Source organism: Hemiscyllium ocellatum, chromosome 23, assembly GCF_020745735.1.
Source record: "Hemiscyllium ocellatum isolate sHemOce1 chromosome 23, sHemOce1.pat.X.cur, whole genome shotgun sequence".
NCBI classification, from domain to species: domain Eukaryota; kingdom Metazoa; phylum Chordata; class Chondrichthyes; order Orectolobiformes; family Hemiscylliidae; genus Hemiscyllium; species Hemiscyllium ocellatum.
In genome coordinates this window covers 49,539,332-49,554,432 of record NC_083423.1, presented here as the reverse complement: position 1 = coordinate 49,554,432, position 15,101 = coordinate 49,539,332, and the positions used below count along the sequence as shown (strand labels likewise).

Below are 15,101 nucleotides of genomic sequence, written 5' to 3'. Positions count from 1 at the left end.
TTTTGAATTGGCCCCTGAAATACCTTGGAAACTAATCAGTTGCATTCAAAGTGGCATGGCTCACTATCAAGTCCAAAAACAGTGGCAAGTAAGTATTAGCCTTGCTGGTAGGTAGCACCTCAATCCTGTTAATTAATCAAAAAGAATTGGCTGCAGTGCCAATTTAATCAGATGAAAACTTGCGTGGCTAAAAATATTTATGAACAAAAGATGCCACATAAATATTTTCATTTGCATAGCTTGCTGGCACTATTTTTAAATTCACAAACGAGTTCCATTGATAGTTCTTAATGTGCAAACAATACTGGACTGGGCCAAATAAATATCATACTCTTAGCTTCCCATAGCACCTCTTTGGCATTCATCTCAAAAATTCCCTTTGTGGGATGAAAAATGTAGCATCTTACTCTAAAACCAGCAAACTGAGCAAGATTTTCTTTTAAATCAACAAATTGGAAGTTTTAGTAACGTTTTGCACAAATGCACCAATCTTTAACAATATTTCTCTTCTCCAAAGTCAGAGCTCAATCCTCATTTCAGAAATAGTTTCATTTGGTGTTGCTGCAGCTCTCAAATCCACCATTATTATTTAACTTTTCTTCTATAAAAAGGTAGCCATCTATTTTTCAGAAATGAAAGCTAATCTAGATTTGCTCTTATTGTGTAATAATCATAAATCCAATTAACAAACCTGCACTTCAAATCCAAATTGCTTGAAGTGTTCACGGTGAATTACTGAACACAATGAGCATCATGAAAGTCTATAAATTTGCAACTGATAAGCCACTGATTTATTTAAGGAAGTTAGATAAGCATTTGTAAAAAAAAAGGGACTTGCTATGATTAGAATGAAGTGAGAGGCTCAGGTAAACAGACATGGACCAGCTTCTATTCCTTTGCTAAAAATTGTACTTTATGTCAGGGTTTTGGTTTCATAGAATCTCAGTTTGATTTGTAGAATTTGGCTAGGCAATACAAACTGGGCACATTTATACATAGAATACAACTAAACATGACAGGAGATACAAAATATTTCATTTTATAGTTTATTATAAAAATGCAGCTGAAAAAGCAGTAGCAACTTGATTTGGATGGGAAGCAGTGGATACAGGTGAAGTGCTCAGGTAAGGATACATTGTATGAAGGGTTTACAACTGTGCGAAACAAGGGTACTACAGGCTTTTTTAAAAAGCCTGCCTCTGTCCAGGAAATCTAAGTTTAAAGACACAATCCAAGTCATGCTGTTTACATCTTGCACAATACATTAAGACATTAGCAGTAGTAATTGGCATTTGCAGAAAACCACAAATGTCACTTTATATTTATAATTAGGCAAGGTGCTTTTTGTGGGGTTTTTGTTAACAGTTATTCTGGCAGCTCAAGAAAATTACATTATCCTTCAACATTTGTTCTACCGTAATATATACATTTCAAAATTTGCTTCCATGCTTCTAAAAGGTAAACCAAAATTGAAATCTACAGTACATTTTAAAGTATAAAAATATATTACAAATCTGCAGAAATATTTACAAGCAATTTACTATTATCTATATGCAACTCTTTGCGCCTTCTGAACCTAAGACTAGGATGTTACAGAATAATCTAGAATTTTTCCCATCTTCATACAAGTAAAAATACAGGCTCTTTCACGTGACACACACGCAAGCATGAAGATTATCAACAATGCAATCACTTGGTTAATCTCGTCTCTAAGGATCTTCTATGCAGCAAGCTTTGGTGCATTGAAATAAAACTTTCCAGCTTTTATTCCCCCATCAGATCAACAACCTAAATTGGCAGCAGAAATTAATTTTCAACATTTGAGATCATTTTCAAGGTAAACACAAGATGTTTAAAGTTCACAAATCTTAATTCATGAACTTTTACTGTAAAGTTATTTGAAATGAAGAAATTATAGAAAACCATTAAAGTATCTAATTAAACTGAGGTTGTTACACAAGTAGCAATTGGGAGAAATTAATAAAAAAATCTGCATTTCTGATCAAAGTGGGACAGTTGGATTTTTTAAAAATCCTCAATGAAATTTTATATCTTGATTTTAGATTAGAAAGGGGCACAGCTTGAAGCAGCGAGTAAACAAGTTCCAAGGAGGAAGTTTCTCATTGCACATCCCCCCTTGTTAGATGCCAAACATTCCCTGTAGAACTTTTCCCATTGTACCGTCTCATCTCGAAGAGGTGGAGTGCGAAGCTTCAGATCCATTCTCCCAAAGTCTGCTTTTAGTACAAATAATCAGCTAGGACTGGGAGAAAAAAAGTGATTCTAATGTGCAATATTCTATTCGAGTCATGGCGACTAATTTTGACACCATTCTGGTTCCCAGATTGGACCTTACCTCCTTTTCAGCCTTTTCTGTGGCATTGTCCTAAAAAGGAGGGAAAAAGAAAAATTTAAAAATCAAAATCTTGCCTCTAAGGCTAATTGCAATATGATCTGAAAGTAGTTAAACAAAACTCAACAGAAGTGAAATGACTAAGTATGATATTTAACCCTTGCTCATGACATGATTTTGTAACCACTTGTTAAAAGGTTAGCACATTCATTGCCAAATATTTATTATGGGGCAAACATATTTTCATGTGCTGCAGGCAGTAGTTTTCAGAGAGATCACTGCATCTTTTAAACAGCAGATGGAATAAACACTTGAAGCACTGGAAGTCATGAGGAGAGAGCAGGTCAGTGGCTTTAGTTTGGACTGCCTAGCAGAGTCAGTACTGACGCAGATAGGCAAAATGCTCACCTGTAAACTTCTCTGCTTCATTTACAAAACAATACCTTAATTTACAGGCTGGAATTTTAATCAGATTGCATCATCCACAGATCTTTGGAACAAGATAACAAATCTGCAAAAATAATGAGGGAAACAAACAGATCCAGCAGACTTTTGGTATGCTTACCTTTTGATTTTTCAAAAGCACATAAAAAATGACAATGGCTGCCACCTATTTGCCGAGACACAGACACATGCCCAATGAGTTAAACATTGACAACTACTTCCAATGGGCATGTCAAGGGAGTGACTCCTTTCTCACAAGTGAACTATTCAAATTCACAGAACAAAAGAATGAACAGCTGACAGCAAAACAATGTCTAACACATCCCCATATTAGGGGCCAAATTATTTTTTTGCTCAAGAGACTTTCTCAAGGGCTGTTTTTTTTTTGATTTTGGGAGCTCCTTTTCTCACTAATGCATTTTTAGATGACACACAGCGTAACATTACCTTCTGGATTTGTGCTTTTTTGTTTAAATTGAGTTTCTTCTTTACATAGATAAGACAAATACCAAAGATCGTATACAAACAAATATCAAATCTTATAACTTAATCTATAAACAAAATGTTTTGTTAATCATAAAAATTTTCCATACTCTCTTTTTATGCATTCACCAAAATAAATAGTTAAATGCATACCTTATGTAAAAATGATGCAACATTAATCCTGATTTTCCAGGAATTATGTCTGTAACTAGGAAAAATATAAAGTTGTAAATAGATTCCTGAAAATTGTTGAAAGAAACTGAACGCAGGATGCTGATTTTTACCTAGTTATGCAAATTGAAGATCATCTCTCTCTCTGCATTTCACCTTCACACACAAAAAAAAAATTAAGGCTTCAGCTACCCTGGTTGCCCCCACTCCTCCTTCACAGAGGGTGCTCGGTGTTGACAGCATTGTGGGAGGCCATTCGCCCTGTCATGCCTGAATCACTCAAAGACCTGACTACACTAATCCAATTTTTCATCTCTTGGCTCGCTGAACTGAAGATGATAGGTACAAGATTTTTTAAAAAATTCCATTCACAGGATGAGGGTGTTACTGGCTAGACCAGCACTTACTGCCCATTCATAATTGCCCAGAGAGCAGTTAAGAGTGAACCACATGCGGTGGGTCTGGAGTCACATGTAAGGCAGATGAGGTAAGGATGGCAGTTCATAACCTGAAGGACATTAGAGAACCAGATGGGCTTTTCCTGACAATCGACAATAGATTCATGGTCATTGAATTCAAATTCATCTGCCATGCCAGGATTCAAACTCTGGGTCTCTGGAGTAACAGTGCAGTGATCACATCACTAGGCCCTTGTTTCCCTGTGAATACCTAAATATTGCTTAAATGTTTCAAGGGTTTCCTGACTTAACCACCCTTTCAGGCAGAGTTCCAGATTCCCAGTGAAGAGATTCTCAGCAACTCTTTTAGCCTTCTAGCTCTTACATTCAATGCCCTCTGGTTAGTGAAACATCTTCTAATGGAAACAGCAACACCCCATCCATTCTGTGCCCCAAAGTCTTACACACCACTTTTAATTCCACTGTCAACCATTGCTGCTCCAAGAGAAACAAACCTGGGCCTATCTGATCTTTCCTGTTAGCTCAGATCCTACAGCACAGGTAGCATCCTGCTAAATCTCTTCTGCCTCTCCTCTAGTGCAGTCATATCCTTCTGATAATGTCAAAAAGTGTGGGGCTGGAAAAGCACAGCCAGTCTGGCAGCATCCAGTGAGTGGGAGAGTCGACATTGAGCATAAGCTCTTCATCAGGAATGCTGCCTGACCGGCTGTGCTTTGCCAGCACCACACTTTGTGACTCTGATCTCCAGCATCTGCAGTCCTCACTTACTCCTTCCTATAATGATTAGATTCCCCACAGTGTGGAAACAGGCCCTTCAGCCCAACAGATCCACACCAACCCTCTGAAGAGTTACCCACCTAGACTCATTTCCTTCTGACTAATGCACCTAACACAATGGGCAATTTAGAATGGCCAATTCACCTGGTCTGCACATCTTTCAACTTTGGGAGGAAACCCACACAGACACGGGCAGAACGTCCAAACTCCACACAGACAGTTGCCCAAGGCTGGAATGGAACCTGGGTCCTTGGCGCCGAGGCAGTAGTGCTAACCACTGAGCCACCATGCTGCCCCGAATGTGGCACAGAGCACTCCAGTTGTGGTCTGGCCAGCATAATTTTCTCATTTTTTAAAAATTCCACACCTTGATTAAATAAGGTAGGAATCTCAACCTCTCAACTACTCATCTACCTGCCCTGCTGCCTTCATGGATCTACAGTGTACAAAGTTCCTGTGATATGCAATATTTTCCAGAGTTCTACAATTCAAAGTGAAATTCCCTTGTCTTGTTAGTCCTTTCAAGAGCATTACCTCTCACTTCTCCACGTTGAGTTCCACTTGCCACTAGTCTGCCCACATGACCAGTTTGTCAATATCCTTCTGTTCACTATTGCCTTTCTATTATTCTAACTTAATGGATGCACAATGTACATTGAAGTCCAATCCATTCGTGTGTGCTACAAGCAGGATGGGCCCCAGTGTGGAATACTGCAAAAATGCATTGGAAACAGAGTTCCAGTCACACAAACATCCTTCGACAATCGCCATCTGCTTCCCACCTCTCAGCCAATTTTGGATCCAATGCTCAATTTGAATCGGAATCCATGGCCTCTTACCTTCTTGACTAGTCTACTAAAGCCACACCAAACGTTACTAGTGGCACCCTTTAATAAAATTCAATAAAATTTATCAAAAATAACGTTCTACTAAATCCATGTCAATGCTTGCTGACTGACCCACGTTTCTCCCCAAGTGCAAATATATTTTGTCCTTTCTAATGTTCCCACTAAGGTCAGATGGACTGATTTGAGATTTGCTGGTCTATTCCTCATTTTTAAAAAAATGGAGAACATTAAATAGTTTTCCAGCCCTCTGGTACCAGATCTGTCACCAGAGATGTTCTGAAAATTATTGCAATGGCTCCCTTTGCCTCCCCTAACAGGCAGACATACAGGTCATTGAGGCCTGTGGATGCATTAAGTTTTAAAACTGTTAAACCCACTAGCACTGCCTCCCTATGCTTGATTTCTTTTAATATTTCACAGTCCTCCATCCTGATTTTTAATCCAGTATCACTTTTCATTGTGAAGGCCAATGCAAATTATCCATTGAGGACTGTGTCCACATCTTTCATCTCATGCACAGATTATCTCAATGGTCCCAGAGTGGCCCTATTCTTTCCTTAGTTATTCTCTGGTTTCATACAAATTTAAAACTCTTCAGTTTTACTCACTAATTTATTCTCACATGCATTCCAACTTTTCCTAATTTCGTTTTAAATTCATCCCATGCACTTTTTGTAGTCTAGGGACTCTGCTGTATTAAGCCCTCACCCTAAACCTTTTTGCCCCTTTACATCTATGATTCTTTGGTCTCAGTCTCACCCTTTCACTTTATGGGAGTATATTTGTACTGTACTCTCGCTCTTCCCTCCTTGAATGAGTGTCATTGCTCTGATAAGAACTGTTACTATTTCTGCACCTTCCACAGTAACAGAATTTGAACGAATCTAATAAGAATGCCCACTTTGCCATGAACACAACTGCTCCAAGTCCCAATGCCATGTTCTTGTACACTGAAAATTTCAGTTAGATAAACTCAGGCTTTTGTTGCTGTGTTGCATTAGCTAGGACAGGAGTAAAATCATTCTGATGGGTGTTACCAATTTGCAAGGTAGTACTTTTTACAGAAACAACCTCAGAATCAAAGAAAGATAGACAGAGTGGGTACTCCAGTTTTGAACAGGGATTTAATTTCTACCAAAATGTCATGATAATTGGAGCACAGCTCCAAGGGCAAAAAAGTTTTGTCTAGTAGTTATGATGCTAATATGTTAAAAAATGCCTTACAGCAATATCCAGATGGAGTTTCCAATTCATCAATCTGGGTACAAGGTTGCATCAGTTATTGCCTAAATAAATATATGGTTGGGAGAGGTACTTGTGGTTTTTGTCAGTCAAATTCAAATGCTCAGGTGAGTGATCAAGTAATAAATTAAAGTGAATATTTGACATTGACAGAGCTGAGGATAAAGTATTACAATGGGAACTAACTCACCTTCAATTAGGATTCATCATTTCTCTAACCCATTACTTCCAATTCTTGATTCTTGGCATTAACAAACATACTTAACTACCTCGGTTAATTTAGGGGTGGGGGGAATAGGGAGCATAACACTCAATTTTCCACTGCAGCTGATGCTTTACATTTGTTCAAAATGTGTATTAGGTTTTCCAGTCAGATACAACTTCAATCAGAATTCAAAACAATTTTTGAGTTGCTTTCAGTTCACCAATTTTAAGTAATGATGTGGAGGTGCTGGTGTTGGCCTGGGGTGGACAAAGTTTAAAATCACAACACCAGGTTATAGTCCAACAGGTTCATTTGGAAGTAATAACTTTCGGAATGCTGCTGACGAAGGAGCAGCACTCCAAAAGCTTGTTGGACTATAACTTGGTGGTGTGTGATTTTTAGTTTTAAGTAAAAGGAGACAGATACATCAAGCCAAAGTTAACAGTTTACCAATAAGCCTGATCAAGCTGGAAATGGGTATTCCTGAGATTAAAAGCCAAGACAATGCTCCTGGCACATTAATTTCTTTAACTTAAAGAAAAATGCTAGAGAAACTCAAGTGTGACATTTGATAGAAATTAAATCCCTGTTCAAAACTGGAGTTCACTGGAGAGTGAAACAGAGTTAACATTCTCTTCACAGATGCTGTTAGGCCTGCTGAGTTTCCAGAGCATTTTCTATTTTCATTTCAGATCTCAAGCATCCACAGTACTCGATTATTAATATATTTAAAAGTTCCTTCAAGGTGGCAGAATTAATTAATGATTAGGATGTCTTGATATCCAAATATTTAGCAAATATAAAGCAAAAGCTTTAGGCTCCCTTGACTGCACATTAATTCTGGAAAAAGTAAGGACTGCAGATGCTGGAGATCAGAGTCGAGTGTGTGGTGCTGGAAAAGCACAGCAAGTCAGGCAGCATCTGAGAGTAGGAGAATCAATGTCTCAGACATCAGCCCTTCATCAGGATGTAGGGCTTATGCCCGAATCATTCTCTTAATTGTATGTGAATTCTATCTCAGCCACTCTACCACACTTGCCATCAGCTCAGAGAATGCTATTAAGTGTGAGGAACATTGAACACTGTAGGTGTAGGCCTTTCCATTATTCAGTCAGATCACAAATGATCTGTCGTTTAATTTACCCACCTACCTTGCTTGGCCTCATATCTTTAATTTCAACAAAAAATTCAGATTTAAAATAATTAATTAAGATCATAGTCACATTTATGTTCCAAATGTCTACCACCATTTAGGTCATGAATTTCCTAACTTCTCTTCTGAATGGCCTGGCTGATTAGGGCTATGCTCTTGTTCTAAATATCCCCACCAGTGAAGAAAAATCCTTTCAAAACCTTAGAACCTCAGCCAAATCTAATAACCTACTTAGGCTGTTTGCCGGTGCTGACTCTTAGAAAGAACAGTTATACTTAGGGTCACTTGCAGCCTTTTTTCTGCAATCCTGTAACCTGCTCATTCGAGTATGGTGCTGGAAAAGCACAGGTCAGGCAGCATCAGAGGAGCATCGAATCTCTGGTTACATACAGATGAATCTACATATTCTCAAGGAATTTGCATCTTTCCTCAAAAGGAAGTGGCTAGAATTGTCCAGTCCTCCTGCTGAGGCAGAGAAAATTCTAAAAGCTCTTTTGATTATTCTATTCCTCCATTTACAAACAAGCTTTTTTTCAAGATCACCTAACTAACATGCACTGCCACCTTTATAGGGTCATAGAGATGTGTAGCATGGAAACAGATCCTCCGGTCCAACCCGTCCATCCCAACCCAATCCAACCTGCCAGCACTTGGTCCATATCCCTCCAAACCCTTCCTAGTCATATACCCATCCAAATGCCTCAAATGTTGAAATTGCACCAGCCTCCACCACTTCCTCTGCATCTCATTCCATACATGTGCCACCCTGTGTGAAAAAGTTGCCCCTTAGGTCTCTTTTATATCTTTCCCCTCTCACCCTAAACCAATGCCCTCTAGTTCTGTACTCCCTGACGCCAGGGAAAAGACTTGGCCTATATACCCTATCCATGCCCCTCAATTTTGTAAACCTCTATAAAGGTCACCCCTCAGCCTCCGATGCTCTAGGGAATACAGCCCCAGCCTCTCCCTATAGCTCAAATCCTCCTGCTCTGGCAGCATCCTCTTAAATCTTTCTGAACCCTTTCAAGTTTCACAACATCTTTCCAATAGGAAGGAGACCAGAATTGCACACAATATTCCAACAATGGCCTAAACAATGGTCCCAAAAATGACCTCCTAACTCCTGTACTCAATACTCTGACCAATAAAGCAAAGCATACCAAATGCCGCCTTCACTATCCTGTCTACCTGCGACTCCACTTTCAAGGAGCTATGAACCTGCATTCCAAGGTTTTTTTGTTCAGCAACACGCCCTAGGGTCTTAGCATTAAGTGTTTTCCCAAAATGCAGCACCTCGCATTTACCTGAATTAAACTCCATCTGCCACTTCTCTGCTCATTGGCCCATCTGGTCAAGATCCTGTTGTAATCTGAGGTGACCCTCTTCACTGTCCACTACACCTCCAATTTTGGTGTCATCTGCAAATTCACTAACTCCTATGTTCACATCCAAATAATTTACATAAATGACAAAAAGTAGAGGACCCAGCATCAATCTTTGTGGCACTCCACTCGTCACAGGCCTCCTGTCTGAAAAACAACCGACCACCACCACCCTCTGTCTTCTACCTTTGAGCCAGTTCTGTATCCAAATGGCTAGTTTTCCCCATATTCCATGAGACCTAACCTTGCTTACCAGTCTCCCATAGGGAACCTTGTCAAACGCCTTACTGAAGTCCAGATAGATCACGTCCACCACTCTGCCCTAATCAAGCCTCTTTGTTACTTCTTCAAAAAACTCAATCAAGTTTGTGAGACATGATTTCCCATGTACAAAGCCACGTTAACTATCCCTAATCAGAGCTTGCCTTTCCAAATACATGTACATCTTGTCCCTCAGGATTCCCTCCAACAACTTGCCCACCACTGACGTCAGGCTCACTGGCCTATAGTTCCTTGGCTTGTCCTTACCATCCATCTTAAAACAGTGACACCACGTTAGCCAACCTCCAGTCTTCTGGCACCTCTATCCTTTTCCATCACTATTTTAAATTAATAGTATTATGGTCGCTGGCCCCAAAGTGCTCCCCCACTGACCTCAGTCACCTTATCTCCCAAGAGTAGGTAAAGTTTTGCACCTTCTCTAGTAGGTACATCCACATACTAAATCAGAAAATTGCCTTCTACACACAAATTCCTCTCCATCTAAACCTTTAACACTATGGCAGTCCCAGTCTATGTTTGGAAAGTTAAAATCCCCTACCATAATCACCCTATTATTCTTACAGATAGCTGAGATCTCCTTACAAGTTTGTTTCTCAATTTCCCTCTGACAATTAAGTGGTCTATAATACAATCCCTATAAGGTCATCATCCTTTTCATATCTCTCAGTTCCACCCAAATAACTTCCCTGGATGTATTTCCAAGAATATCCTCCCTCAGCACAGCTGTAACGCTATCCCTTATCAAAAATGCCTGTTAGGCCCCTTGCATTGAAATAAATGCAGTTTAATTTATTAGTCCTACCTTGTCCCTGCCTGCCCTGACTGTTGGTCTCACTCCTGTTCACAACCGTCTCAGATTGATCTCTTTCCTCACTATCTTCCTGGGTCCCACCCCCCCATCTTACTATTTTATATCCTCCCGAGCAGCTCTCGCAAATTTCCCTGCCAGTATATTAGTCCCCTTTTAATTTAGGTGCAATCCGTCCTTCTTGTACAGGTCACTTCTACCCCAAAAGAGATTCCAATGATTCAAAAATGTGAATCCTTCTCCCATACACCAGCTCCTCAGCCATGCATTCATCTGCTCTATCCTCCTATTTCTCCCCTCACTAGCTCATAGCACCAGGAATAATCCAGATATTACTACTCTTGAGGACTTGATTTTTAAATTTCTGCCTAACTCTGTGCAATCTCCCTTCAGAATCTCAACCTTTGCCCTTCCTATGTCATTGGTTCCAACGTGTACAATGACCCCTTGCTGGCCATGCTCCCCCGTGAGAACATTCTGCACCCTCTGAGACATCCTTGATCCTGGCACCAGCGAAGCAACACACCATTCTGATTTATCTCTGCTGTCCACAGAAAGATCTGTCTGTACCTCGGACTAGAGAATCCTCTAACATAATTGATCTCTTGGAACCTGACATACCCCTCGTTGCATTACAGCCAGTCTCAATACCAGAAACTTGGTTGTTCGTGCTACATTCCCCTGAGAATCTATCACCCCCTACATTTTCCAAAACAGCATACCTGTTTGAAATGGGTATGCCCACAAAAGACTCCTGCCCTTGGTGCCTACCTCTCTTACCCTAACTGGAGTTAACCCATGTGACTGTATCTGAGACTTTCCCCCCCTTCCTATCACTGCCATCCATCCCATACTGTTGCTGTTGCAAATAGCTCATTGCTTCTAACGGTCTCTCCAACTGATCCATTCGATCTGATAAGATTCACAGCCAAAAATGTGTTGCTGGAAAAGCGCAGCAGGTCAGGCAGCATCCAAGAAGCAGGAGAATTGACGTTTCGGGCATGAGCCCTTCTTCATGAGCCTGAAGAAGGGCTCATGCCCAAAAAGTCGTTTCTCCTGCTCCTTGGATGCTGCCTGAAATGCTGCGCTTTTCCAGCAACACATTTTCAGCTCTGATCTCCAGCATGTGCAGTCCTCACTTTCTCCTAGAAGATTCACAGCCAACAGCATTTATGGCAGATATAATCCACATTAACCCTTAAACTCTCTTTAAACTCTCACATCTCCCACTCTATTTAAGGTCATCTTTGCTCCTTCACAGTCTACAGACCCAGAAAATAACACCGTCTTATTCCTCTACAAACACTGCCCCAGGTTAAATTAGTAGTTATGGCTTATACTTTAAGTTTAATCAGAGACTTATCTCCAAAAACACAATCAAGAACCCACTCTACTCACTACTGCAGAATCTCTGTAGGCCACACTTAATACAACGATTAACTTATCCGATTCTGTGCTGTGAGCTTCGTCCAACAGTTCCTCCAAGATCAGTTGTGAATTCCACTGTTTGTTAATTTGCCCAGATACACTCCGATGTCCAGTGATACATGAATTCAAACAAAGGCAGTAACCGTGCAGGTTCTCTCCCTCTCTCTTGCAATTACCTCACCACCTCACCATGTGTTTCCTTCGTCTCTCACACCCCCCCCAACCTCCCCAAAGCAATCCAAGAGAATTGTACATTCAAAATCTCTCATCTACACTTTTGAAACAAACCATACGATACTTTCTTTCCACACTGGTCACACTGAAGAGCAACACTTCACAAGTTGATCACTGAACACCAACTGCCAGTCTTCTGCCCAATCCTCCACCCTGAAGCCTATAGATAACCTCATCACTTTTTATGTAGAACTTTGTAAAACTGTAATCTATAAATTTATAATGTTGTCCCCTGCATCCAAATTAAGGTTATTTATAATATTTATTTCTGAGAAATTGGATCAAGCGACACCACTGTATAGCAATGTTCTGAAAAATCAACATATGTTGCAGCCTGCTCGCAGGTTGATTTTAAATCTGAAACACACTTTTCTTTTAATCCCATATGTTTCCACCTTAATAAGCTTGCGTGACATTATCAAATGCCTTTCCGTAATCAGCACTTAATTTTGTATATTTTGGTGAATGCTAAAAATCCAGTTCAAGTAATTTCTCTTCATAATAACATTTAGAATTTGGTACAATCTAGTGAATGTGTACTGAACTCCATGCAAGGCCAACACACACACTCCAAGACGTGGCTCCCAAAACTCTACATATTATTCTGACGTAATCCAACTACAGTTTTAAGACGATAAAGCAAAACTTCCTCTTCTCCACATATACCCAATGACAATAATGCAAAGCAGATCTGTAGCTCAAAAGGACAAGCTGGACACAGTAGTGAAACTAATAATGGCAAAATCAAGGCCATACTATGAAAGTCAGGAAAGGTGGGAGAAGGGAATTAACAACGTCAAGATTCCTTTCTTAACCACATCACATTTTTCTGACTTTTCTAACGAGTTAGGATACTCCGTCAAAGGGGGAGCGGGAAGAAAAACTATGTACTGCAGATATTAGACCATTGTAGAGAAAATGTGAAGATGGATAGCATAATAAAAATAATGCTTTTACACATGATTAAAAATTTCCTGTTTCATTAACTAAACAGAAGTGTAACTAACAAAAAAGCAAATTGTAAGATCTTCACTGACAGATTAACAAATTTTTAGGCTCAACAGTTTTGAAATTCACCCTTGCATTTGTTTCCACTCTTTCAACAATTTTTTTCGTTTAGTCTCCACTATAAATCACAAATTGCTTCTGTATAACATTTAGCAGAAAGTTAAAAATTAACTGCATGCTTATCAGATGGGTTGTTTCTTAAATATTGTAGCTATGTATTTTGATAACATGAAAGTATAAATATAACAACTACAGAGTTTGGAATTACAAACCAAATTTCATTGTTGGTGCTACAGCACTTCAGCATTTTGACTTGAAATACATTTTAAAAATTAGAGTTGTAACACCAATGAACTGTTATTTCCTGATATTTAAGAGCCATTTAGAGACCAGTAATGGACTGGAGTTTATGGATTGCATTGGTTTAGTTGTGAAGGATCAGGTAAGTGGAAAATGGAAGTGAGAGAGACGTTTATCACAATTTATCACAGATTAGAATCAAATTGTTCACAGAGATGCAAGGCGTGAACTGCATTAAGTCACGGTCTTTAAAAGTTTCAAGAACAAAATCCCTACTTGTGTAGTAATGTGACCTGCCTTCAAAGTACACTTGCAACAATATTTGTAGAATGTAGATTGAGTTTTATTTTTAGCCCCTACCTGTGCTGCTTCTTCTAGACTTAAGTGAAGTTTAGTTGTCATGTGTCAACCATGGAGCCATGTTCATAATGTTGTAAGGAGCCAGTCGGCCTGTCAGTACAAGTAAAAACAGCTCAAAGCTGAATTATTCAGAAGTACAGTACCCGGCTGCAGCACAAAAATTGGACTATGTGCGTGCAGTCAAGACCTTATTCCTACTTTTACCAGAAGAAAAAAAAACTGCTTCTTAAACTGAAGATGGAAATATGAATAACAGCCACACAGATTGCATAGGTAAGTTTGGAGAATACAGTGCTCTTAAATATAAATCTACAATCACCTATCTCCATTTTCAATTTACTTAGCAACAATAAGTTGGTATAAAGTTTGACAAGAATAATACATTTTCTATTAACATGGAAAGATAACATTTGAAGTCTAACACCCAAATTCAATTTCCCTCTTTTGATAATAAAGCCCAGAAATCTCAATATGGAATACAACAGAATTTACTAAGAGAAAGTGAGGACTGCTTATACTGGAGATCAGAATCGAGTGTGGGGTGCTGGAAAAGTACAGATCAGACAGCATCCGAGAAACAGGAGAATCGACATTTCTGTCATAAGCCCTTTATCAGGCTGGCTTATGCCCAAAACATCATTTCTCCTGCTCCTCAGATGCGGCCTGATCGGCTGTGCTTTTCCAGCACCACACTACAACAAAATCTCTGTCCATCACAAAGTAGAAACTTGAAATTATGTAACACCTTCCTCCAGATCTAAAGGGATTTACCCACTGGATTATTGGGACCTTCACTACATATAATATCAAGCGAGTACTTTATTCTGGAGATAAGTTGCCCATTGCTGTCATCATTAGAATCGAGTTTTGCAGTATTCTGCACAAAGACATTTGGACTGATGTCATGTATTAATAATATAAATCTTTCCATTGAATGAGAATGTCAACTTTTGCAGACAGCTTTTAAGCAGGAAAGCAGGTGGGTAAAGGAACAGTAAAAGATGTTAGAATGCATGTGTTAAAATAAGAAGAGAGAATGAGATGCGCATTGGGCGTTTACAATATAAGCTAAGGCTGTTTTTATAGTTCAGCATGAATGGACAAATTGTGATCTTCATAACTGTTCAACTTTCTAGAATTGCAACATTACGGAATGGTTAACAAAAATCCTATCAGCAGGAAAACAAGTATCAGATATACTCAT

At 39.4% G+C, this 15,101-nt stretch overlaps 1 protein-coding gene across 5 annotated transcripts in view; it reads right to left on the bottom strand.

The window, feature by feature from the left end:
• Nucleotides 1–1,032: 1,032 nt before the first annotated feature.
• aebp2 (AE binding protein 2) overlaps nt 1,033–15,101 on the bottom strand; it is a 77,502-nt gene continuing 63,433 nt past the window's right edge. The window contains exons 8-10 of one of the 5 annotated variants that reach the window (XR_009645939.1): nt 13,898–13,987; nt 3,434–3,488; nt 1,033–2,386 (exon numbers count right to left, since the gene is read on the bottom strand). Coding sequence is in view for 3 of the 5 variants with exons in the window: in XM_060843230.1 (XP_060699213.1) it covers nt 13,936–13,987 (52 nt within the window). In the remaining 2 variants the exon portion in view is untranslated. Of the gene's footprint in view, nt 2,387–2,585; nt 2,865–3,433; nt 3,489–13,897; nt 13,988–15,101 lie in introns of those variants that run through there. The other 4 variants (XR_009645940.1, XM_060843230.1, XM_060843233.1 and 1 more) reach the window with 4 other exon arrangements.